Source organism: Mytilus edulis, chromosome 12 (assembly GCF_963676685.1).
Source record: "Mytilus edulis chromosome 12, xbMytEdul2.2, whole genome shotgun sequence".
Classification (NCBI taxonomy): domain Eukaryota; kingdom Metazoa; phylum Mollusca; class Bivalvia; order Mytilida; family Mytilidae; genus Mytilus; species Mytilus edulis.
In genome coordinates this window covers 41,793,578-41,815,584 of record NC_092355.1, presented here as the reverse complement: position 1 = coordinate 41,815,584, position 22,007 = coordinate 41,793,578, and the positions used below count along the sequence as shown (strand labels likewise).

General features: G+C 31.8%; 1 protein-coding gene across 2 annotated transcripts; it reads right to left on the bottom strand.

Annotated features, from left to right (window-relative positions):
• Nucleotides 1–9,528: 9,528 nt before the first annotated feature.
• LOC139498492 (androgen-induced gene 1 protein-like) lies at nucleotides 9,529–20,562 on the bottom strand. 2 transcript variants are annotated; one of them, XM_071286897.1, is made up of 6 exons: nucleotides 20,396–20,562; nucleotides 17,171–17,317; nucleotides 16,360–16,461; nucleotides 15,020–15,135; nucleotides 12,881–13,032; nucleotides 9,529–10,510 (listed from the first exon to the last, which is right to left on the bottom strand). In XM_071286897.1, the coding sequence occupies exons 1-6, from the start codon at nucleotides 20,519–20,521 to the stop codon at nucleotides 10,452–10,454; spliced, it is 702 nt and encodes a 233-aa protein (XP_071142998.1). In that variant the 5' UTR covers nucleotides 20,522–20,562; the 3' UTR covers nucleotides 9,529–10,451. The 2 variants fall into 2 exon arrangements, with proteins under 2 accessions (XP_071142998.1, XP_071142997.1); XM_071286896.1 differs by lacking the exon at nucleotides 20,396–20,562 and adding an exon at nucleotides 19,956–20,157.
• Between the last annotated feature and the right edge of the window lie 1,445 nt (nucleotides 20,563–22,007).

Sequence of the window (22,007 nt, the reverse complement as noted above, 5' to 3'; positions counted from 1 at the left end):
TCCTTAAGGAGTCAACTGACCATTTGGTCATGTTCACTTATTTGTAGATCTTACCTTGCTGAACATTATTGCTTTTTACAGTTTATCTCTATCTATAATGATATTCAAGATAATAACCAAAAACGGCAAAATGTCTTTAAAATTACCAATTCAGAGGCAGCTACCCAACAACGGGTTATCCGATTCATCTCAAAATTTCGGGGCAGATAGATCTTTACCTGATTAACACTTTTAGCACAGGTCAGATTTGCTCTAAATGCTTTGGTTTCAGAGATATAAGCCAAAATATACATTTGACCTCCATGTTCTATTTTTAGCCATTGTGGCCTTCTTGGTTGGTTGGCCGGGTCATCGAACACAAATTTTAAAACTAGATACCCTAATGATGATTTTGGCTAAGTTTGGTTAAATTTGGTCCAGTAGTTTCAGAGAAGACTTTTGTAAAAGTTAACTACGACGGACACCGAATTCCAAGTGATGAGAAAAGCTCACTTGTCCCGTCATTTCAGGTGAGCTAAATACAACCAAAGAAGAATGGAAACATTTGTTAAGAACTGGAAAATTTAAGAACATGTAGCCCAAACTACTGTGTGTCTTTAAATGTTCAATTTGTCAGTGAGTCGTCCGAGCTCGAGTTCCAAAATCAATGAATTCAAATCAAAACGACCTTTAGGGTTAGATAAATTGATAATCTTGGGGTGTGATGAGGAGAATATCTTATAGGTTTAATTTAAAATTAAATGTCATGTATTGCTACGCATGCGCTTTTAAAAAAACTGTCTTGTGCAAGATTCTTATAACAAGCGAGGATATCATCTTCACCATTTAATTCGATTTTATATTAAGAATTTATCACAAAAGACTATGATTACTTTAGCCTTGCTTATGGTCAAGAGTGCAGTGAATTGAATTATATCCTTACCCTTGTTTGTTTTACCTTAAAGTTATCTATCCTGAAATCAGCCAACTGTTGTGCAAATAACATTTTTGCCTTATTTAAACTTGTATAAATCCCGTTTCCATGTGAAAACGGTAAAATGGATATGTCTTTTTGCATAAAAGTTGATTTCGGGGTCCTCTTCGCGATCAACTGAGATCACCCCAAGTTTTTGGTGAGATTCGTGTTGCTTAGTCTTTGGTTTTCTGTGTTGTGTCTTGTGCACTATAATTATTTGTCTATTCGTCTATTTTATTTTCTAGCTATGGCGCTGTCAATTTATTTTCGATCTATGGGTTTGACTATCCATCTGGTATCTTTCGTCCCTTTTTCATGTTTTTAAACTCTGTTGATTTCTTTGGCCAATTAGAGATAATGATTTAGATTTTGAAAACTAAAGGTGTACATTTCAGGATAAAAACAATATTATGTACATTGCCGGAATATATAAAAATGTATTTGCACTCCCTACGAAACAGAAGAAAAGCTCGACGAGCCTCGTTTTTCGTCTTGTTCTAAAGTTCATACAATTTAACTTGATTAAATTTTTATATTTTCCGACAATGTATTTATTTTCGTGGAACCAAATGATTTTTCGGCTTTAATCAAAAACAGATTATATCTCGACATACGGGAACTAGAAACAAATTTGAAACTCAAGGAGCTGTAATTTCTTCACTTGTTCTCAACGAAAACAACTATTTTCCCCTTTTCGGTTTGCAGATATATAAATTAAACAATTCATTTTATCTACGGGCGGCTACATCACCTCTTTTGTGCTGTTAACATTTGTGGCTTTAACCTATTCGTTTACAACAGGTAATTTTTAAAAACTTATGGTCCAAAGAGGTCAAGCTTTGGACCATTTTCGGTCAAGTTCAACAAAATATAGTTCAACAAATGATTATAAAATAAACTAGTAATATTATTGCTATATGTATAATATAAAATTTGCTTTTGCAATTAAACAATTTATCTATATTTTTTCTTCCTTTTCGTCCCTTTTCTTAGCTTTTAATTTGTATCAACAATATTTTTTTCAGCTGGATATTATCAAAATATAATTTTAGAGAATGTATAATAAAATGTCGAATTGGTTCTAATTAAAGGGAAATAACTGTAACTGAATTTGATTGAAATGTTAAGTAACCGTGTTTTTTAGATAATCGAAAATGTTTGCAAAAAATAATATAGTTCTATAACATATGACCTCGGGGGCATCATTTACTATTTCTATTTACTGTTCTGATATTCTTTTTTTTAACTATCAATGTGCCACTAGTCCTATAACATATGACCTCGGGGTATTATTTACTATTTCTATTTACTGAGGGGGCGGAAAGGGGGGGTACCTTTCTCCTTTCTCCCACCCCTTTTCTCCTTTCTCGCGCCCCTCTTCTCCTTTCTTCCGCCCCTCCTCTCCTTTCTCCCAACCCCTTTCTGTTGTCTCCCACCCTGCATCATGAAAAAATAGTCTACAGGATGCTAATTTTTTAAAGAAATCGATCAAATTTCTTGTTTTTATGGTTCGTCCATGTCTTGTCCTGTCACAAGGTAGGAAGTGTTGTTTCTTCTGCTTTAAGAACCAAGAACCTCTATTACTTTTTCACTGACAGTGAAGCTGTCTGTTTGCGTTGAATTTGTAACTCTAATGCATCACGCAATTTCCGGATGATTTTTTTTTAAAGTATAAATCCAAACTATAGAAACGCAGGATAATGTGTTAAAATACGGGGAATTTTTGTAAAACTATTAGTGCAATTTCGTTAAGAAACCAATTTGTTTAAAATGGTTGCCGAAAAACTATGAAAATGATACAGATATAATTTATCGAAAATACATAGTACTAGCAGTCGTTGAAAATCAGACAGAAAATGATTTTTATAATTAAAGCTATTTTGGCGCACAACTTTCCCTGTATGTTCCAGTGTAAGCATTTTATGAAATATTATTGGACTGTACAGAAAATATGGTTCCGGAAGTTTGTAAGAAATAGATTGCCAATACTGTAATCATATAAGCGAAGTTTACACAAGACAGCAACATCGGAATGAAGAAAAAGTTAACAAATTCAAATTCAAATTCAAATATTTATTGCCATGTAAACTTTAAACATTAAGTTTGTGACATACAAAATAATAAACAATATACACAATCATTCATTTACAGTAAATATTCCAGTGTCCCCTGTCCTCAGTTCTAATGACCTTTTGATGTAGGACCCCAATTTATTTACTTGTGATGGTGTTGATGGATTGAGTATAAAAATCAACTTTTCTTCATCAGATAAATCTTTAACAGAAAAATTAAAATCCAAATTGTTAAAAAAGTTATTTCTTAGTTCCATATTTAATTTACAATCTAATATAAAATGTTTTTCGTTTTCTAATGTTTTACATTTAAGGCATAATCTCTGCTCTCTAGGAATATTAGTATGTCTGCCTTTTTCTATATTTAAATTATGGTCACTAATTCTTAGTTTTGTTATTAATTTTCTATATGTAAAGTTTGATGTTCTTAAATAGTCTTCAAAACGTAAATTTTGTTTAAGATTCTTATATAAATAAAGTTTACTTTTTTCATCAATGTTTTGTATCTTATCATGTATCAAATTTTCAAAGTAGTTTTTAGAGCTTGTTTTTATATAAACTTTAAATGAATTATTTATTTTTTTGTCTGAACTAGTATTTTTTTGAATTTGTGCTATATCTAGATTAAGTTCACTTAAAATATTTTTTACATATGTAAACCAGGAGTATACTCCTTCTGAGTCTAAGTTTTTACTAAGTGTGTAAGCTTCTTTCAAAAGAGGATTTAACTTACAGCATTCAAATCTCTTTAAATATAATAAAGTTTGTGTTTTAATATTAAATTCTATAGGAAGTCTCCCCAATTCAGCTCTAGTTGCAAGATTAGATGCATTCTTTCTAGTTCCTAGTAAAAATTTACAAAAATGCAAGTGTAATTTTTCAATTGGACTTTTTTCTGCAAAACTTAAAATATCTACTTCTTTTCCAGAATTTAAAGCTCTATTTTTTGCTCTAAAAAGAGATATATATGTGTCTAAATATGTAACTTCAGAGTTGTATATCATTATTGGTTTTATGAGGGAATCAAAGAGGTGGCATGCAACTTTGACTGGTAAATTATTCAAAGACTTTGTGTATGCTTTCAACCCAAATAATGCTTTTTGGGCTTTTTTGACAAGTTCTTTAGTACTATGAGACATGTTGCCATTGCATTTAATTAATAAGCCTAAAAATGAGTATTCTGATACATTATCAATGTTACTGTTTTTAAAATTTAAAAATGATTTTTCTAGTTTAGAGCATGTCCTATTAAATATCATAGATTTTGTCTTTTTAATATTCAATTCTATCTGCCATTTATCACAGTATACAGCTAAATTGTTGAGACTATTCTGTAGCCCTGTTTTAGTTTCTGAAAAAATTAACAAAGGCTTGTCATTTTGGGATGTCGATCAACACTTCAGTAATGCATCGATGTACCTGTTGGAACGAAATAAAAATTAGATCATTCAAACCCCGTTACATATTTTTCCACTATAATTCCGTATTTCAAAACAAATCATTTCTTGAAATTTACAATCCAACGATTCATTAAATAAAACCCAGTGGCCAACAATAAATGAATAATCGGTGCTTTGATGAAGGTAAACCCAGAAAAGCACTCTGAACGCCAAAAAAAATAAAAAAATAAAGAGATATGATTGTTTGCCTATATTTCTTCAAATGCAGAAACCAACTGAAAAAAAATACATTTTAACATCATTTTGGTTCATGTTAATTGACACTTGGGTGTACAGGGATGGGTGTGTTTTGTTGTTGAGTTTGACATGATGTACGATTGATGATTTCCGAACTATATTCAATTATGAACTACTTATTAAAAAAAAAATCATGGTTGTCAACAAATGCTTTGAAAAATAGAACACAGATACAATCATAAACGCTAATTAAATATTTTGCTCCCTCGAAAAAATGACGCGATCATTCTGTTTTACCCGTGTCCATTTGGCCGCCTGTCCCTCACTTACTCTGTATAAAGGATGTAGCTAATTTATACAACTTATTTCGGAGTGCTATATTTTTTTATGTCAACTTTAGTATAAATATATATACAAGTCCGAAAATTCAGTCAAGCCTTTTTTTCAAATTTGGTATTTTGAAAATATATAAAGGCACGCAGAGTCCGACTTCCTTCATCTACAGTGTACAATTTCAAGGTGGAACTTTTATAATGCATCGAGTGTTTTACTTATAGAGGATGCATGTATGTTCTCAGATTTTTTATTATATCATTTTTCACGAATGACAATGATGAACTTACAGTTTGCACTTTGCACGTGCACACTACCCAAACGTTTATATCATACAGAGAATATACTATATTAAAACATGTATTATTTAATCTTTCACTTTTACATCTTACGGGATGTTTTATTAGTACCCTTTTTGGTGGCTGCATTAGACACATTAATTTCATATTGTAATGTATCGTCCTGAACATGCCTGATATATTTGCCACCGTACATTTTTCAACCTCAAATCAATCAATTCATATTGTATTTAAAAATCACTGTTCACTCAAACAACTTTTTGAAGCTGAATGTGTACCCTGTTAGTTGGAAATAAAACTAAAGTTAATGTGAATCGAATTTGAATTACGTGTGAACTCATCATTTATATTAGGAAATTTACGGAAACCAGACAATTTAAATGAAAACAAAATAACAAACACCATTCAGATCCCGTTACATATTTTTCAATACCTCTCAGTAAAAAAAATGTTACTCTAGCTATATTAAGTAATGTCATCCTTTTTCTGCCAAATTCTATGCATATATAACCCCGTGAAATTCCGGCATCAGTCCGTGAACTTCGGCACGGGTTACATTAAAGTCTGTAGGTCTATAATCGACACTATGACTGCTTTGAACGCAAGACCGTATAAAAATATATACAAATTTATTCACACAAGTTTACAGTTCGAAAGCAAGGGGAAGACTGCCCCAGCAACAGTTTACAAAACATAAATTAAGTCAAAGATAAGGGTATTAAGGTTCTCATAAAATATACATTTTGTAAATATAATTGTCCAATGTTATGTAATAATAATAGGATTATTGTCCTCCGGCTCAACTTAGCAAAATAGCGATAATTGCTTCTTTTGAAGTTGAGTGTAAGTTTCGCACTTTTGACAGCCATCGGATTAAGTTGTAAAATAGTAAATCTATAATTAATCTCTTTGGGTATTTGAAATAAAGAAACATTATATTTAAGAATAAAGAAACATTTAAAACAAGAAATATTCAACTTAAAACTAAAATGAGAAATATTCAATTTAAAACGAGAGTTCATATATATATATTCAATTTAAAACGAGAGTTCATCTAAAGCACTTTGCGAATTATTACAAAAGTTCCTGAAGTCACTTTTCTTCCGGTTATACATATCAGTCAACTTTGAAGCATGTTATCTAAAAAAAATCATGTCACGGTCTCTATACATGCACGGGCTCATAATAAAATCCAGGAAATTGTTAGTTTTCAGTCTTTCTCCATATATAAGAGATCGTAATGAATTGTTGACGACGTTCAGAATATTTTTTTTGTTACTATGCCATTTTGGGGAATTTTCTGCGACTGTCCCAAGTGAGCCTGAGGTTCGGCTAGTCATAAAAATGCCTGTACCGATTCGGAATATAACAGTTGTTATCCATTTGTTCGATTTTGACGTTTGTTTCGGACTTTCCGTTTTTTAATTTCCTTGGTGTCGTTTTTTTTTTTAGGTTATTTTACTTTTTATTAGCACTTTCTTTAATCTTTTGATTAACTCCTGTATTAAATAATTGTTTTCCTGCTAAATTTTGATAATTTAAATATACATTTTTGTCTCCTTTTCTCCTTTCTCCTGCCCCTTCTCTCCTTTCTCCCGCCCCTCTCTCCTTTCTCCCACCCCTTCTCTCCTTTCTCCCATCCCCTCTCTCCCTGTCTCCCTTTATCCTTTCCGCCCTCTCTTTACTGTTCTGATATTTTTTTACTATCAATGTGCCACTAGTCCTATAACATATGACCTCGGGGGCATTATTTACTATTTCTATTTACTGTTCTGATATAATTTTTTTACTATCAATGTGCCAAAAAAAATAAAATGAAAATATCAGTATAAAAACGTTAAAAATTGAATAAGAATGCCAAGTCATATGTTATAGGACTATAAAAAATAAAGTTCAATGACAAAGAATTAGATACAATCATAATTTAGTTGTACAAACAATATAAAGTAAAAAAATAAAACCATTCTGGAGTGGTCACTATAATACGATATTAAAACTTAAAATCAAAGTCTATGCGATAAAGATGCCTATATATAGATAGATACGGAATAGTCTGAAAAAATAATAATAAAATAATGAAAAATGGACTTAAACTTTAATGAAAGAACGCAGAAATGAAGTACCACTCATCCATATGATAAACAAATATACAGACAGAAAGACAATAATAAATGTGTACTTTGTGGTAGTTTAGAGGGGTAGGAGGCAGGGGCTGATCCAGGATTTACGAAGGGGGGCGAAGTTTTTAACGCTTAAAATTTTGGGGACATTTTTTGGGCTAAAAACATAAAATATAAAGTGTACTATGCACTTTTTAAACGGTTCCTGGCGTGGGGCATGTATATTTTGTAGTTGCTGTAAAGTGTAAGGGTTGGATATTTTCGATGCTGTATTCTCCCTATTAAATGATACTAGTAGTATGGATCCAAAGCTATGTTCTGATAAATTTGATGTGCATGGGACTTATCAGTAAAAAAAGACTTGGAAAAGTCTCGCCGGTTTGTTGCAAGTAATAAGTTTATCATAACCTCACAAACGTGTTGTAAACAAGATGATATACGCCGGGCTATATGATTAAATTTAAAATACGACAGTCACGAGTTAAAAAAAGACAAACAAGCAATTTTTATACAAATGTTTGCTTAATATATTTCACCCAACAAAATTAAGGGAAGTGAGGGTTTTCAAATCAACAAAAGGCTAATAATGGGTCTGAAATGACAACGAAGTTATGATTGACGGCCGACAAATTGAGATATAAAGGCCACACCAGCAGGCAGGTTGCAGTCTGGTCTTGAAAAAAATATTCAAAATATCAGTTCGGCGAAACAGATATGCCGGCCAGACATGCAAACTCTTGCCACAAAATAAAATATGCCCGTTTTATTTTCATCATGTTCATTGAATACTTATCATGCCAAGAAATTGCCTCCGTTGAAATTCTGCAAACACCCCATAGAGCAAATTACATGGATGATTAATATTGACCATTTGGTATATGACCGTGTTCTAAGCGACACGTACATGAAGGTCATAAATTAATTTCTTGAATGAAATCAAATCTTTAGCTACTAATGACTGCCGTAGAAGGTCGACCGGAATTTTTAGCGAGGATTTCTTGGCATGTTAATTCTGTCGGAAATTTTCGTTTTAATAGCAAAAATGTGGACAAGATTATTGTTTTCAATCCATATACGACCAGAATGTTTGTTTTAAGGCAAAAATCAGATTCAATTTTTTTCTGTCCAATATCTAAGACGGCCGGTCTCCTCAAATCAAATTGTTCGTATATTATACTTTAAATGTATATAGAGCTTATACTAACAGGGGATCATTATCCAGCTATGTTATTTTAAAATAGGCTGGGGCGTTTGGGGTTAAACATGTTTTCGTAGGTGTTTAATATTGATGCGGAACTTTTTTGTCATGAGAGTGTAATAGTCTTATATATAGAGTAATACTTTCTGTTTGGTGGAATAATGAATTAGAAGTCAATACGTTCTTGCTCAATTCTGTGTCGCTTTGAAGGTGTCATGATTGTCATCCTCAGCAAAAGCAATGTGTTACTGTAATTTGAATATTAAAATGACTGAGCGACGGTTTTTTCGATGCACTGGTCAACTCCACCATAGCGAATCACAGACACATGACTTTGATAATCAGTAGATTCCAGCGAAAAATAGCTTTATAATTAAAGAATTGTCGCATTAAAATACAATAGAGAGTACACAGGAAGTGGCAAAGTTCACGAAGTCTAGTCTGATTAATCATTTTAAAAAAAAAAAAGTCTGAGCACAGGACACCCGATCCCGGAGTACAGATAAAGGTCCTATCCGCTCTTAGTTTAAGGGTTATAAAAGAATCAATTACCAATGATGCCTAACAGCATACTCTATAAGAATAACAACAGGCATCACATTTAGAGCACAATCCACAATCCACATTACCATCAGTAGCACCTGAGATCACTCTAGTTTTTTTAAGGGGTTTGTTTATTTATGCACTAAATACAAACTAGATGAGACACAAGCCAAACAGACTTTATTTTGAAGTCTTTTCTATTTGAAATAGTTTTATTCACTTAGTTTTTTAGGATGTGTTTAGTAAACCTGTTTTTCTTTCTTTTGATTGTGAAATTCCATGGCATTAACAGTTTGTTTTTGACTCACTAGTTTAATTAATCTTTTGATATCTCTGTTATTGGTGGTGATAAAAAAATAATAATACTAAAACAAGACTATCATACATTTATTCAAACATCACACTGCTTAATAAGAACATTTATATATATATCAAAATAAATATAGTTGTTTCTGATTACAGATAACATACCATTTTCAATTTTTGTGCTTTGATTTTGATAATCGGTAATACTGATTTCTTATTAGCAATTAAGGTAAATCAAGAAATTTTCTGATTATAAATGTTCTAATCCAGTTTAGGTTTTGATGAGATTTGCTATTCTTGCTGAAATTACAGGCTTATATAAATTAGACCGTTGGTTTTCCCGTTTGAATGGTTTTACACTAGTAATTTTTGGGGTTCTTTAATTTACAGTTTGTGGTTTGGTGTGAGCCAAGGCTCGGTGTTGAAGACTGTACCTTGATCTACAATGGTTTACTTTTATAAATTGTTACTTGGATGGAGAGATGTCTCATTGGCACTCATACCACTGAGTAGTGTTCCTATATCTATTTGGACTTTCAAAATTTTCCAGCTTGGTCATTCATTGTGTATCAACACATCTAGTTTTGACCTGTCTTTCTCTACTCTGCATATTTTGTCCTAATTATTTATTCTGTTAACCCTATCATGACCCCCAGGGAAGTGAATTTTTTTTTTTTTTTTTTTCTATTTTTTTTCTGGGACTGATTTTCTGTTTAATTTTTCGTTTTTTTTTTCTTGAACTGGTTTTCTGTCCATGTGTTAAAGATAAAATTTATGAGAGAAATATTTTACAACATCATTATGCTGCTCTTCCAACACTATAATAACATTTAAAATTAAAATACATTTGGTATTTTATAAAAAATAAAATAGTACATGCAAAATTCATAAATACATGTTTTAAGAAATTACAGTTCACAACAGTGAGACATTCTAGAAATACACACATAAAATATTAAAAAATTCATTCTTTTATAATTTCTGATTGCTATTTGACTTTTTGTGTATTTTTCATTTTTCTTGAATGAACAACAGATCTTTCTTTTCCTGCAAAATAAAAAAAAAAAGAATATAAGACAAAGATAATAAAAGTTTATAACCAATTGGTCCAAGGACACAGTGATCGTCCTTTGGTTTTCGTTGTCTATGAATATAGTCCCTAGTGTAAACAGTGTATAACTTGCATGTTTGATTTAATACACTTTCCCAATTTATTTCTTGATATTAAATGCATGAAATATTAAGTAGGGGGATGTAATTACATGTTAAAACAATTTGGGTGCTGAATCTTTATGTTAAGTAGTGATTTGGTCCAGTTCAAAAAGTTCATATTTTATCACGTCTGAAGCTGTCAAACTGAATTTTACACCCCCTTAACACAGAATTGTCAATATTTTGAGTTAGAGCTAGTAGAAGTTTCTATAATTTTGATATTATTTGTCTCCATGGTAGTACACTACACTGTAAAAATTTGTTTGAGAAAGAGCAGGTGGGATTTTTTTAATTTGAATTTATGGTCTAAAAGAAATGCACTATGAAATAACTGTGTTCTCTGGCCAATTATAAAGGTTAATGAAGACTTTTCTTGTATATACAACATCTACCTAATATTATATGCATGCTATTTGTTAATTTATACTGAAACTTATTTCCAGAAAGTAACAAAAATAGCATTATCAGGCTTGACACCTGGTACATTTTTTTTCTCACAAAATATTTCAGGTAAAAAAAAAATTATAATTTAATTTTGGATGTAACGCCTCTTCTGATTGGCTGACGTTATTTTGTTATCAGCCCATAGACATAATTTGACCATGTGACAGTGACGTCATCAACGTTTTTTCATGGTTTTCTACGTTCTAAAATGGAATTTAGAATTAAATTATAAGAATGACTGTTATATTTTTTCTGTCTATTCGAAATAACATAAAAAATGTGGTGCACACTGTTAAATAACCCACTACGCAAGTTATTCAGTGTGCAGCAAATTTTTTATGTTATTTCTTCATAGACAGAAAAAATATTACAGTCATTCCTTAAAGAAAATGACTAATGAATATTTAAATAAACGGTTCATAGCAAAAAATAACAACGCCTTTCAAGACATCATAATAATTTAGACTAGGGTTAAACATGTGCCACATTTATACCAATGGAAGTACTTTTGGGTTTAACATGTGCCACATTTATACCCATGGAAGTACTTTTGGGTTTAACATGTGCCACATTTGATTTATACCAAATGGAAGTACTTTTTGGAGTTTAACATGTACCACACTTATACCAATGGAAGTACTTTTTGGGTTTAACATGTGCCACATTTATACCTATGGAATTACTTTTTGGAGTTTAACATGTGCCACATTTATACCAAATGGAAGTACTTTTTGGAGTTTAACATGTGCCACATTTATACCAATGGAAGTACTTTTGGGTTTAACATGTGCCACATTTATACCAATTGGAAGTACTTATTGGAGTTTAACATGTGACACATATATACCAATGGAAGTACTTATTGGAGATTAACATGTACCACATTTATACCAATGGAAGTACTTTTGGGTTTAACATGTGCCACATTTATACTAAATGGAAGTACTTTTTGGAGATTAACATGTGCCACATTTATACCAATGGAAGTACTTTTGGGTTTAACATGTGCCACATTTATACCAATGGAAGTACTTTTGGGTTTAACATGTGCCACATTTATACCAATTGATGGGAAATAAAGGTATGAATATCTAGACTTGGCTCACATTTTTTCTAATAGACAGGATTTGATTGACACATTTTGAGCACGAGTTACTTCCCTTTTGATGCAATGTTAGAGGTCTCAGTGCACACTTCATGCCATATTGACCACCATATATTTTGAAAAGCTTTATTCTGATCAGCCTTGCTTGATATTATCTATGATATAGAAAGGATCTTTTATCAGACTTTAACCCCGCCACATTATTTATGTATGTGCCTGTCCCAAGTCAGGAGCCTGTAATTCAGTGGTTGTCGTTTGTTTATGTGTTACATATTTTATTTTCGTTAATTTTTTTTTACATAAATAAGGCCGTTAGTTTTCTCGTTTAAATTGTTTGCATTGTCTTATCGGGGCCTTTTATAGCTGACTATGCGGTATGGGCTTTGCTCATTGTTGAAGGCCGTACGGTGACCTATAGTTGTTAATGTCTGTGTCATTTTGGTCTTTTGTGGATAGTTGTCTCATTGGCAATCATACCACATCTTCTTTTTTATATTGTATGTACTGCAGGTTTCAATTTGGTAAATAGTAAAATAGGAAATTCAACTAATGTTACCAAGGGCAATAACTCAAACTCAATTTACATCATATCCAAACCTATCTAATTTATTGTAGACAATATAAACTATACCATCACATATTATCTTAAAACTTACCCCATAAAAATTTATTAATAGCCTCTCCTAATATATATAAACTAATGAATAGGAATAACAGTACTATGATGAACACAGCTCTCTGGTGAGGCTGTAAAACTTTCAATATAGGATATACCCAGATATTGGCATAATAAGCTATCCATAATATCCTGAAATATAAAGAATAAATAGATTCAAGATACTAATGATTTGGTGTTAAATGTCCAGTGGCAAATAGTACATAAATATCAGGATAAGAATATGATACTGTAATGTGAATATGAGTCCTAATATGGGGTACACCAACATATGCTGAGTTGGTATACTAATTTTATAGTTCATCAGGTAGCAATCAATGGTCTGTAGTTAGACTTGTCTGAATATGGTGAAAACTTGTATATTTTGATAGTCTTCATATAAAGAATGAAAAAAAGAACAGCTATGGAACATTAAGAAAGGTTGACAATATTGAAATCAAATGTTGTTTAATGTAATTTCGTTTCCTTAGTTTAGGATTCAATTTGGACCAATGGAAGAGATCTGCATCTTCTAAATCTAAACATTCTATTAAAGTTGATAGTTAATTATCTAACTGAATTCTGTCATTTAACAACAACTACAATATTTTTTAAATCTTAATTGTGTACCACTGAACTGCAGGCTAGGGTCATTTTCCATTTTTTTTTGTGACAATACCATAAGATATTTTTTTTCTTAAGAAAGTTAGGGCTGAAAAATCTTTTTACTTTTAAATTTCCATTGAAAAGGTTCCCAGTTACAACTCTCATCACAGGGATACAGGTACTAATAAAAACCAATATGATTGATGTAAGCTGTGTGAAGCTTGTTTCCAGATCCTACATTTTGAACTATTTGTAAATTTCATGAACATGATGAATAAATAGGTTTAAACTACAAAATGCATCATTTTTAATTCAATTTTTTTTTAACCATTACAATGATTATGTTGGTACACAAAATTTAGTTTTAATGAAAGACTACTAATCATTTACAAAATTTCACATTTTAAGTGTTCAGATACATTCACTTTTATTTTAGAGGATCATTACTCATCAATTTAGGTGCTCCTGAATTGGAGAAAGATTCTCAAAACAGAATTTACAAAAATTTTAAAAATCGTTTCTCTCCCCAATCTCATGTATCCCCACGGGCTTTGTTGTGACCTGCAAATTAAAGTATTGCATGTTGATGTTTGAATCATCTACAGCAAACATAGTTGTGTTTAAATTTAACAAATACCAATTTTTAATTATAGCTGAACAAACTCTGAGAATGATTTAAATAACCAGTGTCAGTGAAAGATATCACTGCTTCTGCGTAGTGTGACATTCCAACCATGATGTCACTATTTAAATATAATTAGGTTGGATATATTTAGAATATCCCATCATACTGATTTTTCCGGATTGTAAAAGAAACATAAATAGTGTAAAGGAGAGCTCAAGATACAATAATTTCGAGAGAAACAGAAGGGAAATGTGTAAAAAAGTGTTTAAAGCCAATTTGTTCATTTGTGTAACTCCTTCTCATCAATCTCAGTAAGATTTGTTGGGAGGTTTTCCACACAATTAAAACAAACTGAATGACGTGAGGGAATGTCACTCTGGTCAACCCCATAGGGGATTGACGGCTTGAAACTGTCTTTCCCCAAAAAACTTGATAATAACCTAAGTCGCTATAATTTTTATGCTCATTTTAGCAAAAAGGGATACACTCAAGTGTGTATTTTTAATGTACTAAAAAAAGTAAAATAACAAAATTACCAAACTCAAATAAAAATTCTATACGGAAAGTCCAAAATCAAATAGCAAAACCAAAAGCCCAAAGTGAAACACATCAAATGTATTGATAGCAACTGTCACATTCCAGACTTAGTATAAGCATTTTCTTATATAGAAATATTAAACCTGGTTTTATAGCTAGCTAAACCTCTCACTTGCATGACAGTTGTATCAAATTCCATATTATTGATAAAATTGAGAATGGAAATGGGGAATGTGCCAAAGAGACAACAACCTGACCATCGAGCAGACAACGGCAGAAGGTCACCAACAGGTCTTCAATGCAAGGAGAAATTCCTACACCTGGAGGCGTCCTTCAATATTGACAATACATGTATATATGATGTATACTTACCACACTAAATACAGCAATGCAAAACCCAATAAGGTAATTAAACCAGATTTACGTGGTGGATATTGATGATATACTATGTATTTCTCTACTAATAAAAATGGTACAATGGTTGTATGCTGAAAGTAAAAAATACTTCAATATTTACTGTGAATTAATTTGAATTTCTGAAGCAAATGACATGTTCAGAGAGTAAATTTTATTTTCAAAAGCACAATAAACATGATAAATGATACTTCCTCTACTCACAAGAAAACAAACAATAAATATACATGCTTTACTACAGGATTAAAATTGTCAAGAGTACATTTCCATATTGCAATAGATTGGGAATGTATCATTTGTAATCGTATAGCAAAGTTTAAATAAAATGTTTCGCTGAGCACAGCCTGATATGACCGCAGTGGTCGAACCCTGAACAGTTGGGGCAAATTTGGACACAATATTCAAGCTTGATACTCATGATACTGTCTGAATTTGGATTTGGATCAATTTTTGAAACAAAATTAATGTGGTCAGAGACCTTAGAAATCCATTGCATTGTGATAATTTATTGTGTAATTTTTCTTCTTGAAACTTTTCAAAAGATTTGAAATTTGAAAAATTTTGGGAAAAAATTTATGAGCCCCTTAAAAAATGGACCCTCCTTCCCCCTTTGCAGCAATTACCCCCAACTCAATCCCAGCCTTCCTTTGTAGTATGGAACCTTGTAGTACAATTTTAGAGCTAGTCGAGGGATCCATACATTTAAACACAATTTTTTGTCTTGAAACTAGAAAAATGCTTATTTTTGGCCCCTTTTTTGCCCCTAATTCTTGCATGTTTGGAGCAATTAACCTCAACCTCAATCCAACCCTTCCCTGTGTGAAATGGAACATTGCGGTACAATGTCAGAGAGATCCATACACTTAAACACAAGATATTATCTGAAAACTTTAAAAATGCTTGTTTTTGTCCCTCAATTCCTAAACTGTTGGTACTGAAACCCTTGAAATCAATCAGAACCTAATTTTTTTGGGTATTAAACTTTGTTGTAAAATTTCAGAGATCCATTATAAACTAAAAACTTATTGTCCAGAAAAAATTCTGACGACAATGAAAACGCAGACAATATCATACTATTATACAAACCCAAAAATATTTTTGCGGTCCTATAAAAACTGCTATGACTTCAATTATTTAAATTTTTATTTGCACCATTGTAATTATATAATATGGTGTATTGTTGACTTTAGATATAAATATAAATAATGAACAAAATTTCACTAATCTCCTGTATTCTCTTTTGTAAACCCCCATCAACATAGTTTCAAGTGTATGTATACTATGTACTATGTACCTACCATAATATGATTGAGCCATGGTGGTATAATTTTATCTAACGCTCTTGGATAGACTAGTTCTCTGTCTACAGCATATATACCCCAGAATGTCATCACCACAAACTAAAGGGAAAATTTAAATAAAACAGTTTACACATTACATTGTACATGTTGTAGTTTGTAAAACAGTTCTTTGGCTTTCCTGCATTGAATTTCTGTACTGTGAGCGCTTCCGATAATTGCAGTGCTTCAGACAATGTCGTCTTGTATTTTACATCAGATTTGCTGTATAAAATGATGTTTTTTATTTTATTTTCTTATCCATCTTTTTGATAGTTTCTGTTTAAATTCTTCAACCTTGGCAGGACTTATATATTTGATAGACACATTTCTATTAGAGAAGATTTTGTGTTGCCTTAGATTTCTAATCTTTATTCAAATTTTAACAAAGAAGCAAGCTATGATATTATTAAAATCTGTCTTGATCTCAATATTTTTATTAATTTAAAAATTGTAAAATTTACACTTAGATCTGTCCTTCTCACTAATTCATCCAGATTTTTATCATTATTATGCCTTCAATATTTAGATGCTTGCTAACCACCTCCACTAGATCTGTCTTTATTATTTCATATTAAGCCCACTTAATTTTTGTGACTGAAGTTGTAATTTTTTGCATTATATTCTTCATGTACATGTATGTGTAAATGTAAGGGGAAACAACTCAAGAAGAATTGTTAAAAATGATCTGTCAGTCATGTTGGTGATTGCAACAATCATGACAATATCTGATAAAATTTCCTATTTCTAAATATTTTGCAAAATGACTTACCATACCAACAGGAAAAACAAGCGTTGCCAAGAAATAATCTCTAAATTTCTGCATGGATGATATTTTTTGTCCCTTTTCTGATGGTCGAACATTGGATCCACAAAAATCATTCAGTACAGTAATGCCAAAGTATAATGTCTGAATACACTGGAAAAGATATAAAAAAAATATCAATTTAAAACAGTTTCTTTTAGAAAGTACATTTTCTTTAGTCCTTTTATTGGGCACTTGTATATTTATATATTATTTTTGTCAGAAAATATACTTGATGTGTTACATATTTGTGTTTTGTTCATTTTTTGTACATAAATTAATAGCCCATTTAAGTTTTCTCGTTTGAATTATTTTACATTTGTCATTTCAGGGCCTTTAATAGCTGACTTTGCGGTATGGTCTTTGCTCATTGTTGAAGGGGTAGCCTGGGGTACAGTGACCTGTAGTTGTTAATTTCTGTGTCATTTGGTCTCATGTGGAGAGTTATCGCATTGGCAATCATATCACATCTTCTTTTTTATATTCTATGACCATGGTGACACCATCAATCACTTTGTCAATACTGTACCCACTATTTAAATGTTTATCATAAAAGAGACCTATAGGGAAAATTCACTTATCTTCTATTGTTTATCAATAGATAAAGATCCTTTAAAAGTCTTTATTCTGCTAATCACATCGCCCACAAGAATAATTACAATTAATCATACATTATGTAATATATAAATATATATGGGACAATTTGGGCAATTTTAAAAATTTAGTAATGGTAACATTTTCTTGTGTAGCTCCATCCATATAGTAAACTTGGATATGTACATGTATGAAGACTCATTTTGAAGCTGAGACATTTTCACATATATGTGGTTAAATTTTTCGGGTAAAAATTAAAGTGAGGTTTATTTTTCCGTAAATTATCATTCCCTAAAAATCCTTTCATGATGCAGTTCTTCATGGTAAAAAATCCAATGTGACACTACACTGTGATTTTTGTACAATTGATACCCCCATCCAATCCCCCCCCCCCCCCCCCCCCCCCCCAATATAATGACACTACACAGTAATTGTTATAACATATTGATCTTCCAGGATCCACATTTACAAATTTCCAATTAACATGATTTACATGTATAAAAGTCATCATGGTCATAAGAAACCTCAAATTAAAAAAAAGTATGCATATGTTTTTTATAACTCAATGCATAGTTTTCATTATAAAACTTATGAACATATACTTTTTACTGAAGAAAATTCTTTAATTTGTTCATATTTAGAAGAAGTTTACTTTATTTTAATTCCCCGACAAATTTTCCGTATGCAAAGTGACCTCAGTGTGACCAATCGCGTAAAAATCCGGTGATCCCAATACGCATGGATGTCCTTAAAATAAACTATTATCTGATTGTACCAAGTTAAACAAGTGCTCAATATCCATGATTTTTGTTGATTGTTTACAAACAGGTGAAAATCGTTAAACTTTGGCTTCAAAACACGAACTTTAATTACCTGCCATATTTTCACAACACTGACTGATTGAAAAAAAAAGACGATTATACAAAATTTATGTGAAAAAAATGATAAAATCATGCACAGAAGACTAAGTTTATGATGTTTGTATGTATTGGTTCAAGAATTGGAATAACATTATTTTTCACCAGTCACTCATTTCTTATGACTTTCAGACTTGTTGGCAAGTGCTTTAAAATGTGCTATGTTCTCAAGCAATAAAGTAATGATTTTTTATGATGAGGTAGGTTGGGATCATTCTCTGTTGTCAATTCCTCCCAGGTATTTATAAAACTATATATATCCTCGTCTCATGAGATTTTCGTCATATAAGGAATGCATTATCACAATTTGCATTGAAAAAGCATGCATAGCATGGTGATGCATAGTAGAAATTCATATGACGTGCAAAAACATATGATAACCTACATACATAACCTGTGGTGCTCCAGATAGTGGAGGGATTTACTAGAAAGAAAGAGAGAATAGTATCTGACCATAAATATACGGTACTGGCTACAGTTACATGGAAATTGGAGACTAATTGCCGAAATTCAGGGTTTGGTAAGGATCCGATTAATTACGAATGTAACAATTTTATTTGAGTCTACGGTTACATTGCGTTATCGTTACATACATGTATTAATGCACTTCAATATACCTACACTAGATTTATTAAACTTAAACCTTATGGTTTTGATGCTTATTTATTTTTTTCGCCAATAAGAATGAAATTACGATCACATAATATCTGGAATCGGAAAATGAAAGCACTGATTCCACCAGTTTCAACATGTCGGCAAATGTTAACATCTCTGAATTGCCTTCACAATATAATATAAACATAGCAAGAGTAAAAAAAAAAAAATCACATGAATCATGACAGAGATTGAAAGTTTCTTGAACTCCAAAAAGGGATAGTGCAAAATGGAATTGTACAGTATGCAATACAGACTTGCACGTTGCTGCATCACTCTTTTGTGATGGCTGCTTAGAACATTTTAGAATGGTTTCACAAAAATATGTCGGACAAAAACATGCTTCCATAAACAACATACATGACATACAGAATTTGTAGAAACTAACATTGTAAATAAATTCATGCAACAATAACGCAACGTACGTAACCGTAGACTCAATTATTATTGTTACACTCGTAATTAATCGGTTCCTTACCCAACACTGCATTCTGGCAATTAGTCTCCAATGTAACAATAATAATTTTATTATTGTTACATTTCCATGTAACCTTAGCCAGTGCCTAAATATACATCCTGCAACTTACAAAATACCAAAATGTTAAATATTTGAATTTTCCACCAAATCCTTTGTAGCCGAGTACCCCTCTTCCATGTTCATCTTTGATTTGAATTTGATTGTAAATGAATGATCCCAACAACACAACAAATGTTGTGAGATGATAAACTTTCACAAGCAGGGAATTCATCAGAAAATTATAGAACGTTTCAGACAAAGGGAGATAATTTCTGTTTTTATTTGATTCGGAAGACCTTTGGACCCGGTTTTATCAGATTTAAATCGATAAAGTAAACAATTTAAATCTGTTAAGTACTTGATATTTAAATTTTTGGCGGTTAATTGAACGCATTGTTAATTAATTACTGTGAGTTTAGCTAGAACAAAGCATGGTTGCAATTGGAGAGCACGCGATCTGGGTTTTTTTCCCTGTTCGGTGTCATAATATGCACTCGAAATGCCACTTACTAAATTCCAAAATGTTAGAAATTTAAATTTTCCCCCATATCCTTGCCAACCAACTTCTATATTAACGATGTCATAGGTTAGGGAGAAAATATAGAGAACATAAACTGGAAAATGATACGTCAACATTTTCAAAAGTTTGCAGGTAAAAATTGTTTACATCACGTGATAATTTGTAAAGCTATGGAAGACCAAACGTTCCATTGACGCAAGGATTGTACTATACAAATCCTTGATTGACGTAATTAATGAGCAGGTGCCCGTCGAATTAAAATGGTGTTATTTTTACAGATTAATTAATGCAGAAGGTTATTCTGAAATGGGATCTTTTATATTACAAACATGATGATAAGCCAAGACTAAAAGACAACTTGAATTGAAAGAGTTGGTCATTGTTTTGTTTCCGATGATAAACTTTGAAAGATAAACATTGAAATGTGGTTCTAAAATAGCCTTGCAAGACGTCATATTAATTTTATCGAGGATAATTTCGGCCTACTTTATAAAAAATAATTCTGAATCAAACAATAAATTCTCTGAAACAAACATTATCAAGATGCTTGATTTCTTGATTGACAATAATTATATTGGTCACAAGTTACGTTTCGAGGACGTGTTTTCAGGCTAGTCAACACACTATCTGCATTCACATGGGAACCAATTGTGCCCTCTTCGTGTCGACTTGTTTCTTAATTCTTATGAGGCTGACTGCATATAGGAACTTATTAGAAAGAAAGAAAAGAAGTTAGCAACATCCTTTAATTAACGTAACGCCGTTACCTTCCGCTGTATAGCATCGGATGATGTTCTCTAACTAGCTATAATTCAAACTGTTTTGTGACTATGTTGAGTTCATCTATCCCACCAAGCTAGAGATAAAGGATACAACAGATATAGTTAAGTCTACTTGTATCTTGACTTACATCTATACATTGACAATCGATGGTCGGTTGAAAATAAAACTTTACGACAAAAAGAGATGATTTCAGTACTGTACCCAATTGCATGTGAACTTTTCATTTCTAAGTAGTAACATTTCAGCAGCGCCTGCATACGGAGTACATATCTCCTAATTGATACGATATTATCGGGTTTGTATTTCCTATCATGATTTCCTTGATATAGGGTCGCTTCACACAAGGAAGCTATTAAGCCAAGAGTTCCAAAGGGTGAAGTTGAAGTTATCCCTCCGTAAATTTTACGGACGCTATCACGAATTGGTTGACCGTTATGGAATATCCGTTTCACAGATGATATCGGATATGTTCCTAATGACGTCGTAACTATACAATCCCGTTCCCTTTTCACTTATGTGACCTATCGAGTTAAACTATTTACCGGGTTTGTAATAACATACATGATAAACATGACGGGTGCCACATGTTGAGCAGAATCTGCTAACCTTCCGGAGCATATATAAGATCACCCTTTTATTTTTGGTAGGATTCGTGCTGCTTAATCTTTAGTTTTCTATGTTGTGTCTTATGTACCATTATTTGTCTGTTTGTCTTTTCTTTTTAAGTCATGGCGTTGTCAGTTTATTTTCATCTATGAGTTTGAATGTCCCTCTTGTATCTTTCGCCACTCTTTTATATACGTATGCACAATGGTGACA